The 15570-nt window shown below is 40.2% G+C and overlaps 1 protein-coding gene across 1 annotated transcript in view; it reads left to right on the top strand.

Annotated features, from left to right (window-relative positions):
* Positions 1–15570, top strand: part of LOC118812613 (lymphoid-restricted membrane protein) — a 68625-nt gene that overhangs the window by 8212 nt on the left and 44843 nt on the right. The window contains exons 7-15 of the mRNA XM_036577712.1: positions 850–967; positions 2881–2931; positions 4305–4382; positions 8593–8649; positions 10018–10077; positions 10176–10240; positions 10393–10489; positions 11944–12081; positions 13649–13744. Coding sequence (XP_036433605.1) covers positions 850–967; positions 2881–2931; positions 4305–4382; positions 8593–8649; positions 10018–10077; positions 10176–10240; positions 10393–10489; positions 11944–12081; positions 13649–13744 — 760 coding nt within the window. The remainder of the gene's footprint in view (positions 1–849; positions 968–2880; positions 2932–4304; positions 4383–8592; positions 8650–10017; positions 10078–10175; positions 10241–10392; positions 10490–11943; positions 12082–13648; positions 13745–15570) is intronic.

Genomic DNA, 15570 nt, shown 5'->3' with positions numbered 1-15570 from the left:
AAACAAACTAAATTGTCAGTATAGTGAGAATTTTACTTAATAAAATTACTTAAAACAGGTAAACAATGTCTAGAAATAAGCTAAATAATCTTATAATAAGGGCACAACCATCTCAAAATAAGAAACATTAGATATATTGACTAGAATTCAGATAATTTCACTTGACAAGATACTATTTTTTGCAGTGTATACTTCTGATAAAAGGGGAATTCCACTGATTTTTCAGAATTTCAGGTCATTCAGAGGGGTTTAATGTAAAATGGATTATTTTAGAGAAACTTAGTCAGATATAGCCTTTTTATTTACTGTCCAAAACCATCCGTGAATCTAAATTTGTCTTGAGTTTTTACATGTAATGATGTTGATGATAATTATGGTGATAAAATAGTGGTAATTCTGGGAAAGCAAAATATTTTTTTGGTTATTATTTTGTCGTAGAACGCCCTGCATGTACTTCTCCACCATGAATAAAAAAATAAAAAATGTTTTCAGCCAAGGCCTGATCTCAAAACTATCCTAAAACAATATCCCAGACATCAGACAGTGTATCCATAACCACTTAGTGTAATAAATCTCTGTGACGTAGCTTTTAGAGGCAGTAAACACTTCAGACATCTGGTTCCTATCACCACCACAAATCAATGGCTTTGTTTACAGCTTAACCATTTTAATTACGTAGAACATTGGAACTTCCCTCTAAGACTGGGAGGGAAAGTTCTTGAGCAATCTCTCTCTAAGCCTGCTGTGTTGATCATTACTCGCTGCGTAATTCTGCAGTGCCCTTTTGCCTACTTGCTGAAGTTTCAACGCTTCTTGTCTCACTGCTCCTCTCCCTCTCTTCTCCTGCAGGGGGCAGCAGCTGCTGCAGAAGGAGAGGATGCTGAAAGAGGAAGTGGAGGAGATGAAGCTGAGTTTAAGCTCTTCAGAGGAGAACAGAGCGCGGGCCTCGGCTCAGACCAAGCAAATGGTTGGTCAGCAGACTCACCTAATGCTGTACTGCGGTCAGTCCGGGCCCAGTTTCCCAAAAGCTTTGTGGTATTACGGTCATCTTAACTGGTGGACGGAGCTCGCTCTAGCATTTAACAGTAATCTTTGTGCTGAGATGCCAAGTCAAGACTTTGTCATTTCAGCTCTGTACAAGTACACAGTAAAATGAAACAGCAGTGCTCCAGGACCAACACAGGAACACAAGTGCAAGTCAGTGCAATAGACCACTGTAGTCGTGCCTCATTCTAGTCCTCCTTATGCCCATATTAGAAACTCCGGGATAGGCTGAAACTCCGTATCAAAAAATACTACCCGTGTTAAAACTACGAGGCTCAATTTAGCTTCTTTTTTCACGGCTTCTTGTTTGAATGTTCCCGTTCCACCTTAAATGGTGCAGCAGCTGTGACCAGCTATCACAGACATTAGCAAACAAGACAAAATACTGACCTGTCGGTCAGTTAATGTTACTCAGCTGTCAAGCAGAAATAGAGAAACCTCCTCATATCAGGCCTTTCAACCCTCCATTAAGCTGAGGGCAGTTTCTTTTTCTCCGGCTGCTTGTTCGAATTTTCCTGTTCCACCTTAAATGGCGCAGAAGGTCAGAATGTAACTGCCGCACCACTTAAGGTGGAACGGAAAAAGTCAAACAAAAATGTTTCGAGACAGTGTCCTCAGAAAAAATGTTACCAGCATTAAAATAATGATTAAGATATTCTGATATACTCCTAAATCAGTTTATCAGGGGGTCAGCAGTGACATTAAGTCTGTACTGGATTAGTCTGAGTGCAGTATGTTTGTAGAGCTTTTCAAATCAAGCTAAAAGGAGAGATCTAACCTGTTTCAGTGAGCATCGGATGAAGGACAGAGAACTGCAGGGAAACCTGCTGATTCTGTTGTTTATTTGTTTTAGCAATATTCATATTTCAACTCTTTAACGACCTCGTAATTCGGAGGATCCAGTGGTATTCGGGAGAAAAATGTTCACAGGACAAAACGTGTCGGGTTCTGAACATTTTTATTTAACACAGGGGGCGACAGATGCGATTTTCCAAAAACCCTATTCGTTCTTGTCGTAGAGAAATCGGGCTTAGACCCAGAGTTCCTAATATACAGTTCCTACAAAATGACGACACGACTCCAGTGGTCTATATACACAGTGCAGACAATACAGTACAATAAATAAATATGAAAAAACCTACAATAAATACAAAACATAGCACAGGTCTTTGTGACTGAGACACATTTAATTTACACTGAACTGCCAGTTTATTAGGTATATGCCTTGGCTTGGCTCGACTTGACTTGTTGTATACCTAATAAACTGGCAGTTCAGTGTGAATTGCCAGTTTATTTTATATATATATATTAGTTTATAGGAACTGCCAGTTTATTATGTATATGCCTACAGTCATTGGCCTTTTTAGCATTAAGGTGCACTTTGGTGCATATGGATGCCATATAGGCACATTGTAGATTTACAATGAACAGCCCCTCACTCTCCACCCCTCTATCAAAGGGAGAGGGACCATCATTAGACGACATCTAATGACTTTGAATCATTCTCAGCACGGATGTGGCACCGACAGGATAGCACTTATGGTGCTGGTGTGAAAGTATCTGGCACATCAGTGTTGCTGGGTCTTTACACACTGTTTGCATACTGGTCAGATTATTAAGCATACTTCATACACAGTATACAATAGTACAGTCTCTATTTCAGAGAATTCTTGCTAGTTTAAGGATGAATGTTGGTAAACACAGACAGACCCAAGCCCTGTAACATTTGTCAAATATATTTGTGCCTCTCTGGTTTGAAGCTCTCGCAATTGTACTTTGATTATAGAGCATGAATATTTTCTACTGTCAAAACATTCATCTCTGTTTTACCCACAGGAACGAGAGAACCAAGCTCTCATTACAAAGATTGCCTCTGTGCAGGAGGAGGTAGGGTTTCTCTTCATCCATCCGTCTATTAATTCAGAGAAGATTTATTTAGCAGTAACTCCATTAACGGACTGCATAAACAAGTGTATGAATCATTTTAGCTCTGTGGTGCAGCAGCACAAATTGCTTATCTGGAGATCTTTCTTTAAGCAATGTAGTGGAGCATAGCTGTGCACTGAGTTTGAAGTAAAACTATACAATATACAGCTACAGTGAGTGTGTTTACATACACTTAATAAACCGAGGACTGCAGAAAATCAGATTTTGTAGGTAATCCAATCAACACATTTACATGCACTTGAGTAATCAGATAATGGAGAAACTCCAGGTCAACATGAGTCAGACAGTAATCAGATTTCTGCTTTGCAACCAGCCAGTAAACTCACAGAAGAAGACGTGACGTAAACGTAACGTAAAACTCAAACTTCATACCGCGGCTTTTTTTTTTTAAATCATCACGCCTCTTGAAATATCGCACCCTGAAAATATGAACATACATCATCTAGAAGATGAAGAATATTTAAATCCTTCATTTTATATTTGGTTTCAGCGTTGCTCCAAAGTGTTTTGCTGCGTCTCACGGCGACGCTGCTCGCTCCTTTCCTGTACTGCCATGTTTTCGTACATGCGCAGACTAAGAAATCCGAAAGATAACAGAGTAAGAGCTGATTACTGAGCTAAAATCCAGCTCTCTATCAGATTTCTTAATCAGAGCTCTAGATCGGAGTATGGTGTTACATGACCATCTAACCGGATAACTGCAGAAGTCCGATTATGATGGGATTATTGAGTGCATGTAAACGCACTCAGTGCTGTGCAAAAGTTTCAGGCACCTAAGCACATTGTGTAAAACCATTTATTACATCAGTAAATGTGACTTTGCTTGTAAAAACACTATATATCATTAGAATAAATGCAAGTAAACATAAATACAGTAAAAGTAACAAGCAGTTTAGCTCTAGTGTAGTTGGTTCCAGATTTCTCCTGGGAATCTCAGACATCACATAGATTTGTTACAGTCCATCAGCAGCATGCTTGTTGTAACATAATGAAGTATTGATTAGGTATTGATTGATGACCACAAATAATACTGGACTTCCTCTGGGAAGGGTTTGAAAATGGTTAAACACTTGGACAGAATTCTTCATTCGTTATTTGTATTTATTCTGAGATAATTTCTGGCCAAATAAAGCTTTTTAGCCAGATAAACAGTTTTTTAAACATGACTTTCTCAGGTTATATGGTGTATATATAGGTATATGTAGATAGTTCTTGCTCTTTTCTTCTATGCTTCTTTGCCCAACTCTTACTTCCTCACCTTTAACTTCATTTCTCTCCTCATACCGTCCGTAACTGCCCTACCCAATATCAAGAACATCAAAGTCTCTATGGAGGTGGATGGGCTTCAAAAGAAGATGAAGAAACTTTGTGAGCTCAACGCTGACCTGCAGGTTAGGCTTTGTTTAAATAACGTATGACTGTTTTTAATCTGTTTTGTGCAAATATGCAATCTCAGAAATAAAGGCAGTACACTGTCACTGGGGCAGTGCCCTTTCTGTTACTGAGGTGGGACCCTCAAGGGTCCATCTCAGTACCTTTAGTCAGGGAACATAACTGAACCATAATCCACTGAAATGATATGTTCTAAGCTGTACTGACTCCACGCACCCCGTCTCGTCTCCAGGCTTTTATTTTACTGTTCTGTTTAAAACATTCGGTTATGAAAAGGTACAAATACGAACTTTTCACCTGGAAAAACTGATTTAAGGTTCACAATCAGACCTTAAAACCACTGTTGTACCTTTGAGGGAATATTTACACTGTTTGTACCTTGATGAATGAAAAATGTACCTCAAGAGAACCTTTTATAAGTTTAACACCCCCTATTTTTCCAGTTTATGGATATTTATGCAGTTTAATGTCTCCATGTACTGTGGAATTAAAGCATAGAACAAATAAACCATTGTCGATAAAAAAAAAATAAATCATGGAATCTTTTTAACAAAATATAACCCAAATTTCAGCTCCTCAGAGACCTTTTACAGACGACAGCCGAACACACTCGAGACATTCTTTCTACAATGGAAATTAAGTATTGTTCAGAAATTTCTTCCCAATAATGTTGCAGAAGTTCCCACAAATATACTTTGCTTTCTCCCTTCTCTTCGTTTCATCCCAAACCAGCTCAACGGGGTTTAAGTCTGGAGAGTGTGCTGACCATTGAAGCTTGCCCTCTTGCTCTAGTCTTCTGAGGAAGCTGTTACATAGCCTGGAGGTGTGTTTTGGGTCTTTGTCTTGCTGTAGGATGGGCGTAGACCAGAAGGTGTTGAGTGTTGCTGCAAAAATGCTGTGGTAGCCCTTTGGTTTCAGGGCGCCAGTCACTCTGTGCAACACACTGAGAAACCATCCTTTCACTCGACCGCGTACAGAAACACTGCGAGATGAACCAAAAACTTCAAACTTTGATTTGTCGGTCCATAAGCCCTTCACCTGTAGGCCTCAGTTTTCCACTCTGCCTCTAAACCTGCAGCTCGAAGCCTTCTCTTCACTGTTGAAACTGAAACCTGCTTGCTGCGACCAGTGTTAAACTGAGCTTGAAGGTGTTGTACTGTCACGCAAGCTGTAGACTGCTGAAACCTGTCTTCTGATTGTGTTGTGGCTTTGACCTCTTCCTGTCAGTTTCCTCCATTTTTAATGGTGTAGGAAACTGTACTCACTGACTTTCTTCACATTTTAATTTCGTTTAAAGGAAAGACCTACACTTCTAGGGGTTTTAGCGGTCAGTCTGTCTTCATTCACCTATAATTTTCTTGCCATTACGACAGCAGTACACCACGTCTTGCAGAGCAATGTTGTCCAAAAACTGCCCTAAAGGATGTTGTAACATGGCCTGTTATGGCCAACACTGCTTTTACACTGATGGAGAGTTTGTGATTGACAAAACGGTTTAATGTCTCCATGCATTGAGAAATTAAAGCATAGATTACACAAACAGTTGTGCTTAAAATATGAACTTGCATGAACTTTCAAAGCTTCAGCTTTACTTAAGTAAGTCTTTGTCTTGGGCCCAATCCCATTTCTTATTTTTACCCCTACCCCTTGTTTTTGAGTGTCACCCTAACCCCTTGGAACTGAGTTTCAAGGGGTAGTGGTTGAAATCTTGCCCTGCAAAATGGGACCCTCAAATAAACAGAACATCACTTCATTAACAGCTACTAGCGCTGCTCTGTAGGCGACCCTGCCAGTCTGCAGTGACAGCAGAGGAGGGTAAAGTTCAGCTCCTCACTGCTGGGCTTTAGTTACATTTGGGGCATCATATGCCTTCAAAGAGGGGGGCAACAAGCTTCTTGTTCGAATTTTCCCGTTCCACCTTAAATGGTGAAGCATTTACATTCTGGCGCTTTGGGTGTCAGTACAGCTGGACTATTTAAGGTGGAATGGGAAAGTTAGCTAGCTAGCTACCGAGACGTTAGCATGCCGTTAGTGATTTTTTTTATGCTTGTTGTGAAGAAAATGACCATAATACATTGAATCAACATTCAACTAAGATAAAACAATGGTTATTGTAATTTTTTAACGGAGAAAATTCTCACATTTGTGGGTTCCTTTGGTCTCTTCTTCAGCCGTCTTGCCGGTTTTTCTCTTTTTCTCATATCACTCTGTTTGGAGTCTCTGAAAAACCTCCGTTTGGAGGGTCATGTAGCCCCAACACTTCACCCTCCCCCTCTATCTCAACAAGAATCAGGACACCCTACCCCTAGACGTGAATGCGCAAAACGGAGGGCTAAGGGCTGAGTGGTAGGGGTGAGGGGTGAAATGGGACTGGGCCGTGCTGTAGGATGAGCCCCTGACCAAGTAGGCGTAGACCAGAGGGTGTTGAGTGGCGCTGCTAAATGCTGTGGCAGCCCTTTTGTTTCAGGGTACCAGTCACTCTGTGCAAGTCACTGATTTTTGGATGCAGCAAAAGAGCCTCAGACTGTCACGCTTCCTCCTCCGTGTTCAACAGTTGGTGTCACACACTGAGAAACCATTCACTGTACCACTAAACCTGCAGCTCGAAGCCTTCTCTTCACTGCTGAAACTGAAACCTCTTATTTCATCCAGCGTTAAATTAAGCTTGACGCTGCTGACAGCTGAAACTTGTCTTCTGATTGTGTTGTGGCTTTGACCCCTTCCTGTCAGCTTCCTCACTGACTTTCTTTGCAGTTTAATTTCTCTAAACGAAAGATCTACAATTTTAGTGGTCAATCTGTCTTCCTTTGTGTCTTTTTCTTGCCATTATGGCAGCAATATGCTACACCCTGCAGTGCAGTATTGTCCAAAAACTGCCCTAAAGGATGTTGTAACACAGTCTGTTCCAACACTGCTTTTGTACAGATGGTTTGTGATTGACAACACAGTTTAATGTCTCCATGCACTGAGAAATTAAAGCATAAACACCTTTTTAAACTCCTCAAAATAGCCACCTTTTTCAGATAACCGCTGAACGCATTTGGATTGTTTTGCATCAACTTTCATAGCTTAAGCTTTACTTTTATTGCTGGGTCATTCTATAGAAACGTCCACTTTTCTGTCTCTCCATAGGAGTCACTGGTTTTACTGATCATCACTGGCGTTACATATAATAAAGGTAACACCAGAGACATTTTTGACACATGCATTTTACTAAACGGCTGCTGCAGAGCATCAAACCACACGCTGTCAATCATGGAATATCCACTAAAATATGTAATTTAATCCATTTGTATTCTATTTTTTCACAATGACCTCAGAATAAAGTCGGTCACACCAGTGACTTCAGCTAAAAGCTTCATATGAAATCAGGAGCTAAATGAGAAAATCTCTGATAACTGAAAGACACAGTGGACTCACCATGAGCTTTTCTTCATAGATCCTCAGAAAACAGGTAAAAGGAAGTCAAGTGATCAGTTTTTTTTTTTCTCTTTATTTCAAAATAAGAGATTTGTTTGTTACGCAGTAACACCAGTGACACGACTCCTGGGGGACAACAACTTTCATTATATATTTTATAATATTTATTTGGCATTTGTTTTCTTTGTCATTTAAATCATATATTTCATAGTCATGTATAGATTATTGCAGTTAAAATTGCAGAAAAACGTTTTACCCTAAAAATATGGCCTCAGCCTTCACACATGACTGAGGACGAGCTCTTCTGTGGTGCTGGGAATTCTATATGATTGATTTACAAACCAATATTGCTAAATTGAGGCTCAAGAAGGTGTAATTGTTAAAATAACTTATTGTTTTATTTTAAAATATAAATAAATTGTAACCCTAACATGTTTTTTTAAGTGTAATATATCTGTAAATGCTAGGGACACAAAAATGGACGTTTCTGTAGAATGACCCTGCTGCAGAACAGCTGTAAGTTGTTAACCAGTGACTTGTTCCCTGGAAAAGGCCTTTTAATAACTCAGTTACATTATATTTCAGTTTTCAGTTTGTTGTCCAGTTTTTAACCTCTGGCAGTTTACCTCTACCCTCTAACCATTCAGGCTATTCACTGGACCTGAACTGCTTAAATATCAATGGAAAAACTGGAAAAATGGGGTTTTCTAAGACGTTTGAACTGTCAGTATACGTGACCACTGGGAGGGTGAATATGTGATTGTGATTGTTCTGTATGTTTACTGCCAGGCCCAGGTCCATTCGTTTGATGCTGTGATGGCTGAGAAGGACAGAGTAATACAGGAGGTGAGTCCGCCGTGTCTCAACATCGGAGCCGAGGAGGGAGAACCTCACTCATGATTTGAATGCATAAGTATACCTAAAGCTTCAAAGGTTTACAGGCTAACTCAAGACAGGTTTTGTATGAACTGCTTCCAGCTTAAACCCAGACTTCATTAGGTTTAACCTAAAAAAGGTTGTGACCTAAAGCAGTGATTCTTGACTGTCCTTTCAGGAACATTGTTTTCCCTGAACTAAGATGCATGGTTTAGTTTTTGGGATAATTATCAAGGCCAAAGAAAAACATGTAAACCCATTTTTGCCGATTTCTATTTTTCTACGTCATTCTAATACGGCAGTTCTCCTTTACATTGTGTGAAAATTTCATGATTGGACCAATAGAAATGCCCCAAAATCAATCAGAATAAAATCTCTTTACATTAGCTTACAATTAAAGTTAAGGGGGCTTTTGCGCTCTCCTATTTTGGAGATACTTGTTTTTCTTTGGACAGTGACAATATGTGAACAAAGTGGGCAGTGAGCGGGAGAGCCATCAACGGGATTGAGAGCTACTGGCTTAAAGGGCCCGTATGCTACAGTTTCCTTTATTTTTTGGTCACACTTTATTTGGATGATCCCCTATAGTTGATCTACAGATACTTAAATTGTGAACAATCTTTCTGATGATATTCAGTTGATTATCAACAACATTAAGGTTAAGATTAGGTTTAGGAGTAAGTGTAGGTTTGGCCTTAAGGTTAGGGTTGGGTCTAGGGTCAGGGACAGATTTAACACAGACAACTTCAAGGTCAGTTGCATTTAATAGATATTTAGTTGAAAATGAGTTACAAATAGACTGAGCGTCTACAGTGGACCATCCAAATAAAGTGTTACCCTTTTATTTATTTGCTTATTGTACCAAAACTCTCTTTATCCCTTAAAATCAAACAGGCTGTTTTGTTACTGTGCCTGTAAGAGAAATATATGTAAATGCAGTTCTGATTGTCTGCCTTGTATTGTGCCTCATTCAAAAAGCAGTCCGAGCTGACACTCCTTATGACTTCAGTGTGAGTGGGCGGGACGAAACTGCCATAGTCAGAGTAGGCGGATGTATTTAAATTTTGTTTTTTCATGACATCACACAAACGGTGACTTCAAAACAGGCTATTTTTCAGATTTGTTTCCATATATGGACCGTAACGAATGGTATGTTTTAAAACATTAACGTTTATTTACTGTATCAAACTCTTTTATTTGCGAAAAACTAAGAAAAACTTGGTTTTCCATGATATGAACCCTCTAAAGGAACAATGCAAGCAGTCTAGCAAGCATTCTATGCTATTTGATATGGGTTTTGCCATTGATTTCCTACCTGCTTTCTTGTAACCTTTTCAGAAAACCAGGCAGACGGAGGAACTGAAGGCTGCTGTTATGGAGTACTCATCGGTGACGGAAGTAAAACCTTTCACGCCTCCTTCCTTCTCTCCTTCTCTCTTTCTCATCTTCTCGTTCTCATGTGAGGGTGTCACTAAACTCTTTATTGTTCTCGACAGTTGCTGAGGGCTGAGAAGAGCAAGCTGGAGAGCCAGATGCAGCTGATGCAGCCCGACATGGCCATGTAAGAATGGGCCCAGCGTTGCACACACACACACACACACCTAGTCATATCAGGGATTCATTTGACACAGTCCGTCCTGCTCTGCTGTTTGTAAATGAGTCACCAGAGACGTCCCTTTGTGTGTCTGTGTTCCTATATGTGATGGCGTTCAGTCCCGGGCTCTCCCTCTCCGTGGCGTACAGGCTGAATCAGACAAGTTCAGGGTCTCTGGAGACAGAGTTGGCGCTGGCACAGCACAATCCCCTCGAGGTTTGTCAAATATGTGTGTGTGTGTGTGTGTTTATTTGAGAACTCCTTTGTGGATCGTTACCTGGCCATGATTTTGAGTGGATCGCACTCTCGACTCCCACTTGCACTTAACCGCTGTTCAGTTGCCTCTCACTGTGTATCAGCACTCAAAAAGACTCAAAAACAGCCTCAAAAATATTGCAAAAGCTTAAATGAAGAGCACTATTTTTGGCACCTGGTATTTGCAGATTTTTCCACAGTGATTGTGGGGTAAGAGCCCGTCCTGCAAGTACCGACCTTGTAGTTTGCACATTAGCAAAATGTGCAGATCTAAACTCTGAGAAAAAGGCACTAAACTGCCAAGATTACATCCTCAGTGCTTTTAGTTAGGCAACGTAATTTTACCATAACTAATTGCAGTTAAATTGTAAGTGTTGACTCCACACACCCTGTCTTGTCTCATGTTGTCATCACAGAATATCTGTCTAACATGAACCACAGCTTAGCTTTAGGAACACAGCTTTAGATTGTTCCCACCCACATATAGCCCAGACTTTCTCAGGGTTGTCCCTAGTCCAGGGTTGGCAGCCATTTAATCCTTTCAACAAAAATCAAACCACCTTGGGAGCCACAACATTTCATGTCTATTTTCACCATCTTGGCTGTAAACATGTCTCAGTGTGTGTTAATATAATAGTATAGACTGAAAATACAATATAATGAAAATCCAGACTTACTTTGCTCTGCTTTAAGCTTTAGCTCAGCTATAGCCGCTTTTCTCGCATCTCCAGCAGGAAACTTTTCCACAAAAGTAGAACAGTTTCTTGTAAAATGTCTCTCAACGTTCAACTTTTTAGTGTTTGTCAGTTTCTCGCTGCAGATTAAACATATCAGGAAACCAGCTGGAGTGATTATAAATGCAAATAAGTCCATTCGTCTCCAAATTATCTATGTTTGTCTTCAGTCTTTCTCTTTGCCGTTTCGTTAACTACTAGCTAGGCGAGTTGTCTGCGTTGCTATGGTGACCAGCAGTCTGCGCTGATCTTCAGGGTTAAAGGGTGAATTAGCAGTTCTACATTAACTCCAGCCTTTAAAACCATTTATTGTTAAACTGTGTTGAACGATCAGCAGAGCTTTATTTTACTGTAAAGGAGGATTATTTTATTTTTACTTACAAATCCAATGCTGCTGTGGAGCCACAACAGGGCAGCATAAGAGCCGCATGCTAACCCCTGTTCTAGACATCATTAGATCACATCTGGCTCAAGAGGCTAACATCTGCATTAAGTGGTATAATTAATAACATGGCTGTTCTCTGCTATGCATCGCTACATCTCTATGATGCACATTTTCACAGCTCTGCATTGCGTTATCACAGTGCATTCTTACACCCCTACTTGTTTCTTCATTAGTGTTGAATATCTTTGCAAGACAAGAGTTACTAGGGGTGTGTGTGTGTGTGTGTGTGTGTGTAGGGTGCAGATCATTTCTCTTCCTCCATGTGTTTGGCCTCCCCACTGGATGAGACGCTGGACCGTGAGGTCCTTCTCCTCCTGCAAGGACCCACGCCTGAGCAGATGTCTCTGGAGTTCAAAACTTTGATTAACAGACTGGTAAACAGCTTTCACTCTCCATTCTTGCTTAAATCCACAAATTTTTCAAAATTTCTGCGTAATTAAATCATGAAAACGTAACCAAAGTTCGTTCAGAGTGGTTTGGTGTGAAATGCTCTGTTCCAGAGGAACTTACCGAGTCAGAACTGTTCACATTGGTGGTGATAGGAACCAGACGTCCACCTCTAAAAGCTCCCTCACAGAAAGTTATACGTGAATGGTTATGAATTCACTGCCTGATGTCTGTGACATTGTTTTACGATAATTTTGAGAAGGTTTTGGCCTTAAAATAAATTTTTTAGTACACACTCATGCTGCTTGTTTTGGTTAACAAATAAAACGTTTGTGTTGTAGCCCTGGTTCCTGTCACCACCACTGTAAAGAAATCTGAGTCAGTCAGTTTCTCTACAATGAACTGTTTCACATCAAGTCACTCTGAATGACTTTGGTTACATCTCAGAGATTGAATTATGCAGAAAGTTTGAAAAATATTCAGAATTTCCCTTTAAAGCAAACATTTACCAAACCAGTGGTCACTAACACCCCATCCAAGAACTAAATCTAACCATCCAACCAGTCAGTTTCTTCAGGCAGCCTTAATTAGCTGGATCAGGTATGTTGGATCAGGGTTGGAGCACTGCAGGAAAGTACATCTTCAGATGGAGGGTTAGTTACGACTGTTTTAAACAAACATTTCACCATTTACTGCTCACTCTCTTACAGCAGCACTCAACAACCATCACGCAATCAAGGAGCCTCTTCTGTGGCCCTTGTTGCATTGCAGGTTTAACATGGTCATTCCCAATACTCTACTTTGCTTGTACGAGTGCTAAATGCTAATAGCTGACCTCAGTGTTTATTGTAGAGGTCTGCACGAGATTTAATCCCGCTCCCGCCCGCTTCTGCAGAAAATCGGAATCATTTATCCCGCTCCCACCCGCAACCGAAACGTTTTGACCCACTCCCACCCGCTCAGTTCTGTCAAGGCGAACTCACATCCAATATCTGACAGTCTTTTCACAAATACATTTTCCTCTGCTGAAATAACATGGCAGTCATGGTCATCAGGCTCACTGTGAGTTACTTCACCAAATCGCATTTATTCACAGTAAACACAAAGCAGGAATTAAACCACAGAGCGGGTATTTTTGGTGTTTTGCTGAGCAGCTGTGACTGTTGAACTGAAGGCTCCACCATCTCTGTGAGCTATGAGAATTTGCGTGCTGTTCGTGTGATCTGTTGCTTCCCACCTCTTTAGAATGACTTCATTCATTTTAACTGTTTTACTGTTATATATATATATATATATATATATATATATATATATATATATATATATATATATATATATATATATTTATATTTATAAATAAATATATTTATTTATTTATTTAGTGATTGTTCTACTTTATTCAGGCTGGTTTCCCGCCCGCTCCCATGCACAACACTGACGATTAGTCCCACGCTGCAAAATACTGTGGCGGGTTCCCCTGGAATCCATGGGAGTGCCTAAAAATGTGGATCTGTGTAGTGCTGTGTGGGCTTTAACTGCATGTGTGTTCTTCAGAGGCGGGAGTTTGAAGAGGACACCCTTGCAGTTCTCGCATCACTTCGAGGCCTAACGAACAGCCAACAGGACAACAGCAGTGGTCTTAAGCTCCAGGTGAGCAGACTTTTATTCTTAAAAATTCTGAATAGTTTTGTACAGATGTAGAGTTTTAGGAAAAACTTTAATTGGCTTAGAACTTTTAAAACATGTGGAGGTTCTTAAAACAAAATGTTCTTTTAAAAATGGTTCCTTTAAAAGTCGCTGAAAGGACGAATCATTGGCTGTGTGTGAAATAGCCTACTACATACTGCTCGTACACTGATTGTGCTCAAAGGTAGTAGGTAGTATGCTGTATCTGTCCAGTATGAATTTCTCCAGTATGCCAAAGATACAGTGACTTACTGCTCTGGGAAATTTTTCCAGTACGCTGCCCGAGCTGCGATATACTGCATCCCAAAATGCAATGCGTCCATTTGTGGTCGTAACCTCTCACGTAACTGGCTGGGTATTTTTAATAGCTCTGGATTCAGCATTTCTTCTATACATTAAAAAGAGCTAAATGAAAGAAATGCAGTGCAATGCTGAAGCCTCGCCAGCTCTCTCTGCTGGTCTAGAAGACACACTTAAAACGTGAGATTAAACACTTTATTTTATTTTACACAATTTATATAGCGCTTTTTACAACAGGCAGTGTCACATAGCAGCTTTACAGAAAAATCCAGGTCCGAGCCCACATGAGCGTCGCCAGTGGCGACAGTGGCAAGGAAAAACTCCCTAAGAGCAAGAGGAATAAAACTTTAGAGGAACCAAGACTCAAAAGGGGAACCCATCTTTCTCTGGTTGACACCGGATAGCAGATACCGGATAGCAAACAGTAACACACAAGCATATAAAAGTTGTATAATTTGCTAACTTTGTCTATTTAAAAGTGAACTTTTCTGCATAATGTGAATAAAACAGTAACCCAGCTGGACAGTCCGCTCAGCATCGTCTTTCTTCGGGCTCCCATATGAAGTCACACTGCTGACATGAAGTCACACTGCTTACATTCAGTCAGACTAGCTCATATTACCCTCTATGAGCTGGTCTCGAGCTGGTCTGATTGCCAACATCAGGCACTGAGCCAGTCTTGTCGCACCCCTGTCCTGTAGTACGGCACACAGCTTGTCATATACTGGATACTGTACTGTATATTAGGGCTGAAAGATTAATCGTTTTTTATTTCGAAATTGCAATTTGAAAATTTAAAAAAGTGCAATTTTCAAATCGCAAGAGCTGCAAACTTAATTATAGCAATTTTTTAACAACAATGTTGTCTTAATTGGCCAATATTAACCATATCAGAGGTCGTAAACTGCCTGTAGATGAGTTAGACCAATCAGAAGCAATCAAACATCTCTATGCTGTGACAACACAACCACAACGAAGTGGCAGTGTTCAAATCACAAGCCTGGAAAATGGACGTTCTGGCCTTCTTGGCCAAAATAATAGGCCAGGACTTCAATTTTCAAATTTTAAAGTTATCATGATTTAAATCAGTCGCAGAAACGATCAGAAAATTCACAATTAGAATTTTTTTTCCAAATCGTTCAGCCCTACTGACTACTACTAATGAAGAGTATACAGTATGTTATTTCGATCACAGCCTTTGTCTTGTCAGGCCCTGCACACACGCAGAGGCTTGGAGGCCTCCTGAACTCTAAGAACATCTATGACGGCATGTTTTGAAGTTTAATTTCTTGTGTTTTCAGTGTTTGTTTGAAGTCTACTGTCGACTCATCAATAACACTAAATAATTGTCAATGAAAGACTTGAAAAGTGAGATAAAACAGTTAGCCGTATTAAAGAGCGACATCTTATTGTGTCTATAACATAACAGTTTGCTCTTTGTGTAGGATTTATACAGCAGTGCAAGCAGATTATGCTGTACCATTGCTATA

Source organism: Colossoma macropomum, unplaced genomic scaffold, assembly GCF_904425465.1.
Source record: "Colossoma macropomum unplaced genomic scaffold, Colossoma_macropomum, whole genome shotgun sequence".
Lineage (NCBI taxonomy): Eukaryota > Metazoa > Chordata > Actinopteri > Characiformes > Serrasalmidae > Colossoma > Colossoma macropomum.
This window is presented reverse-complemented; position numbering and strand designations above follow the sequence as displayed.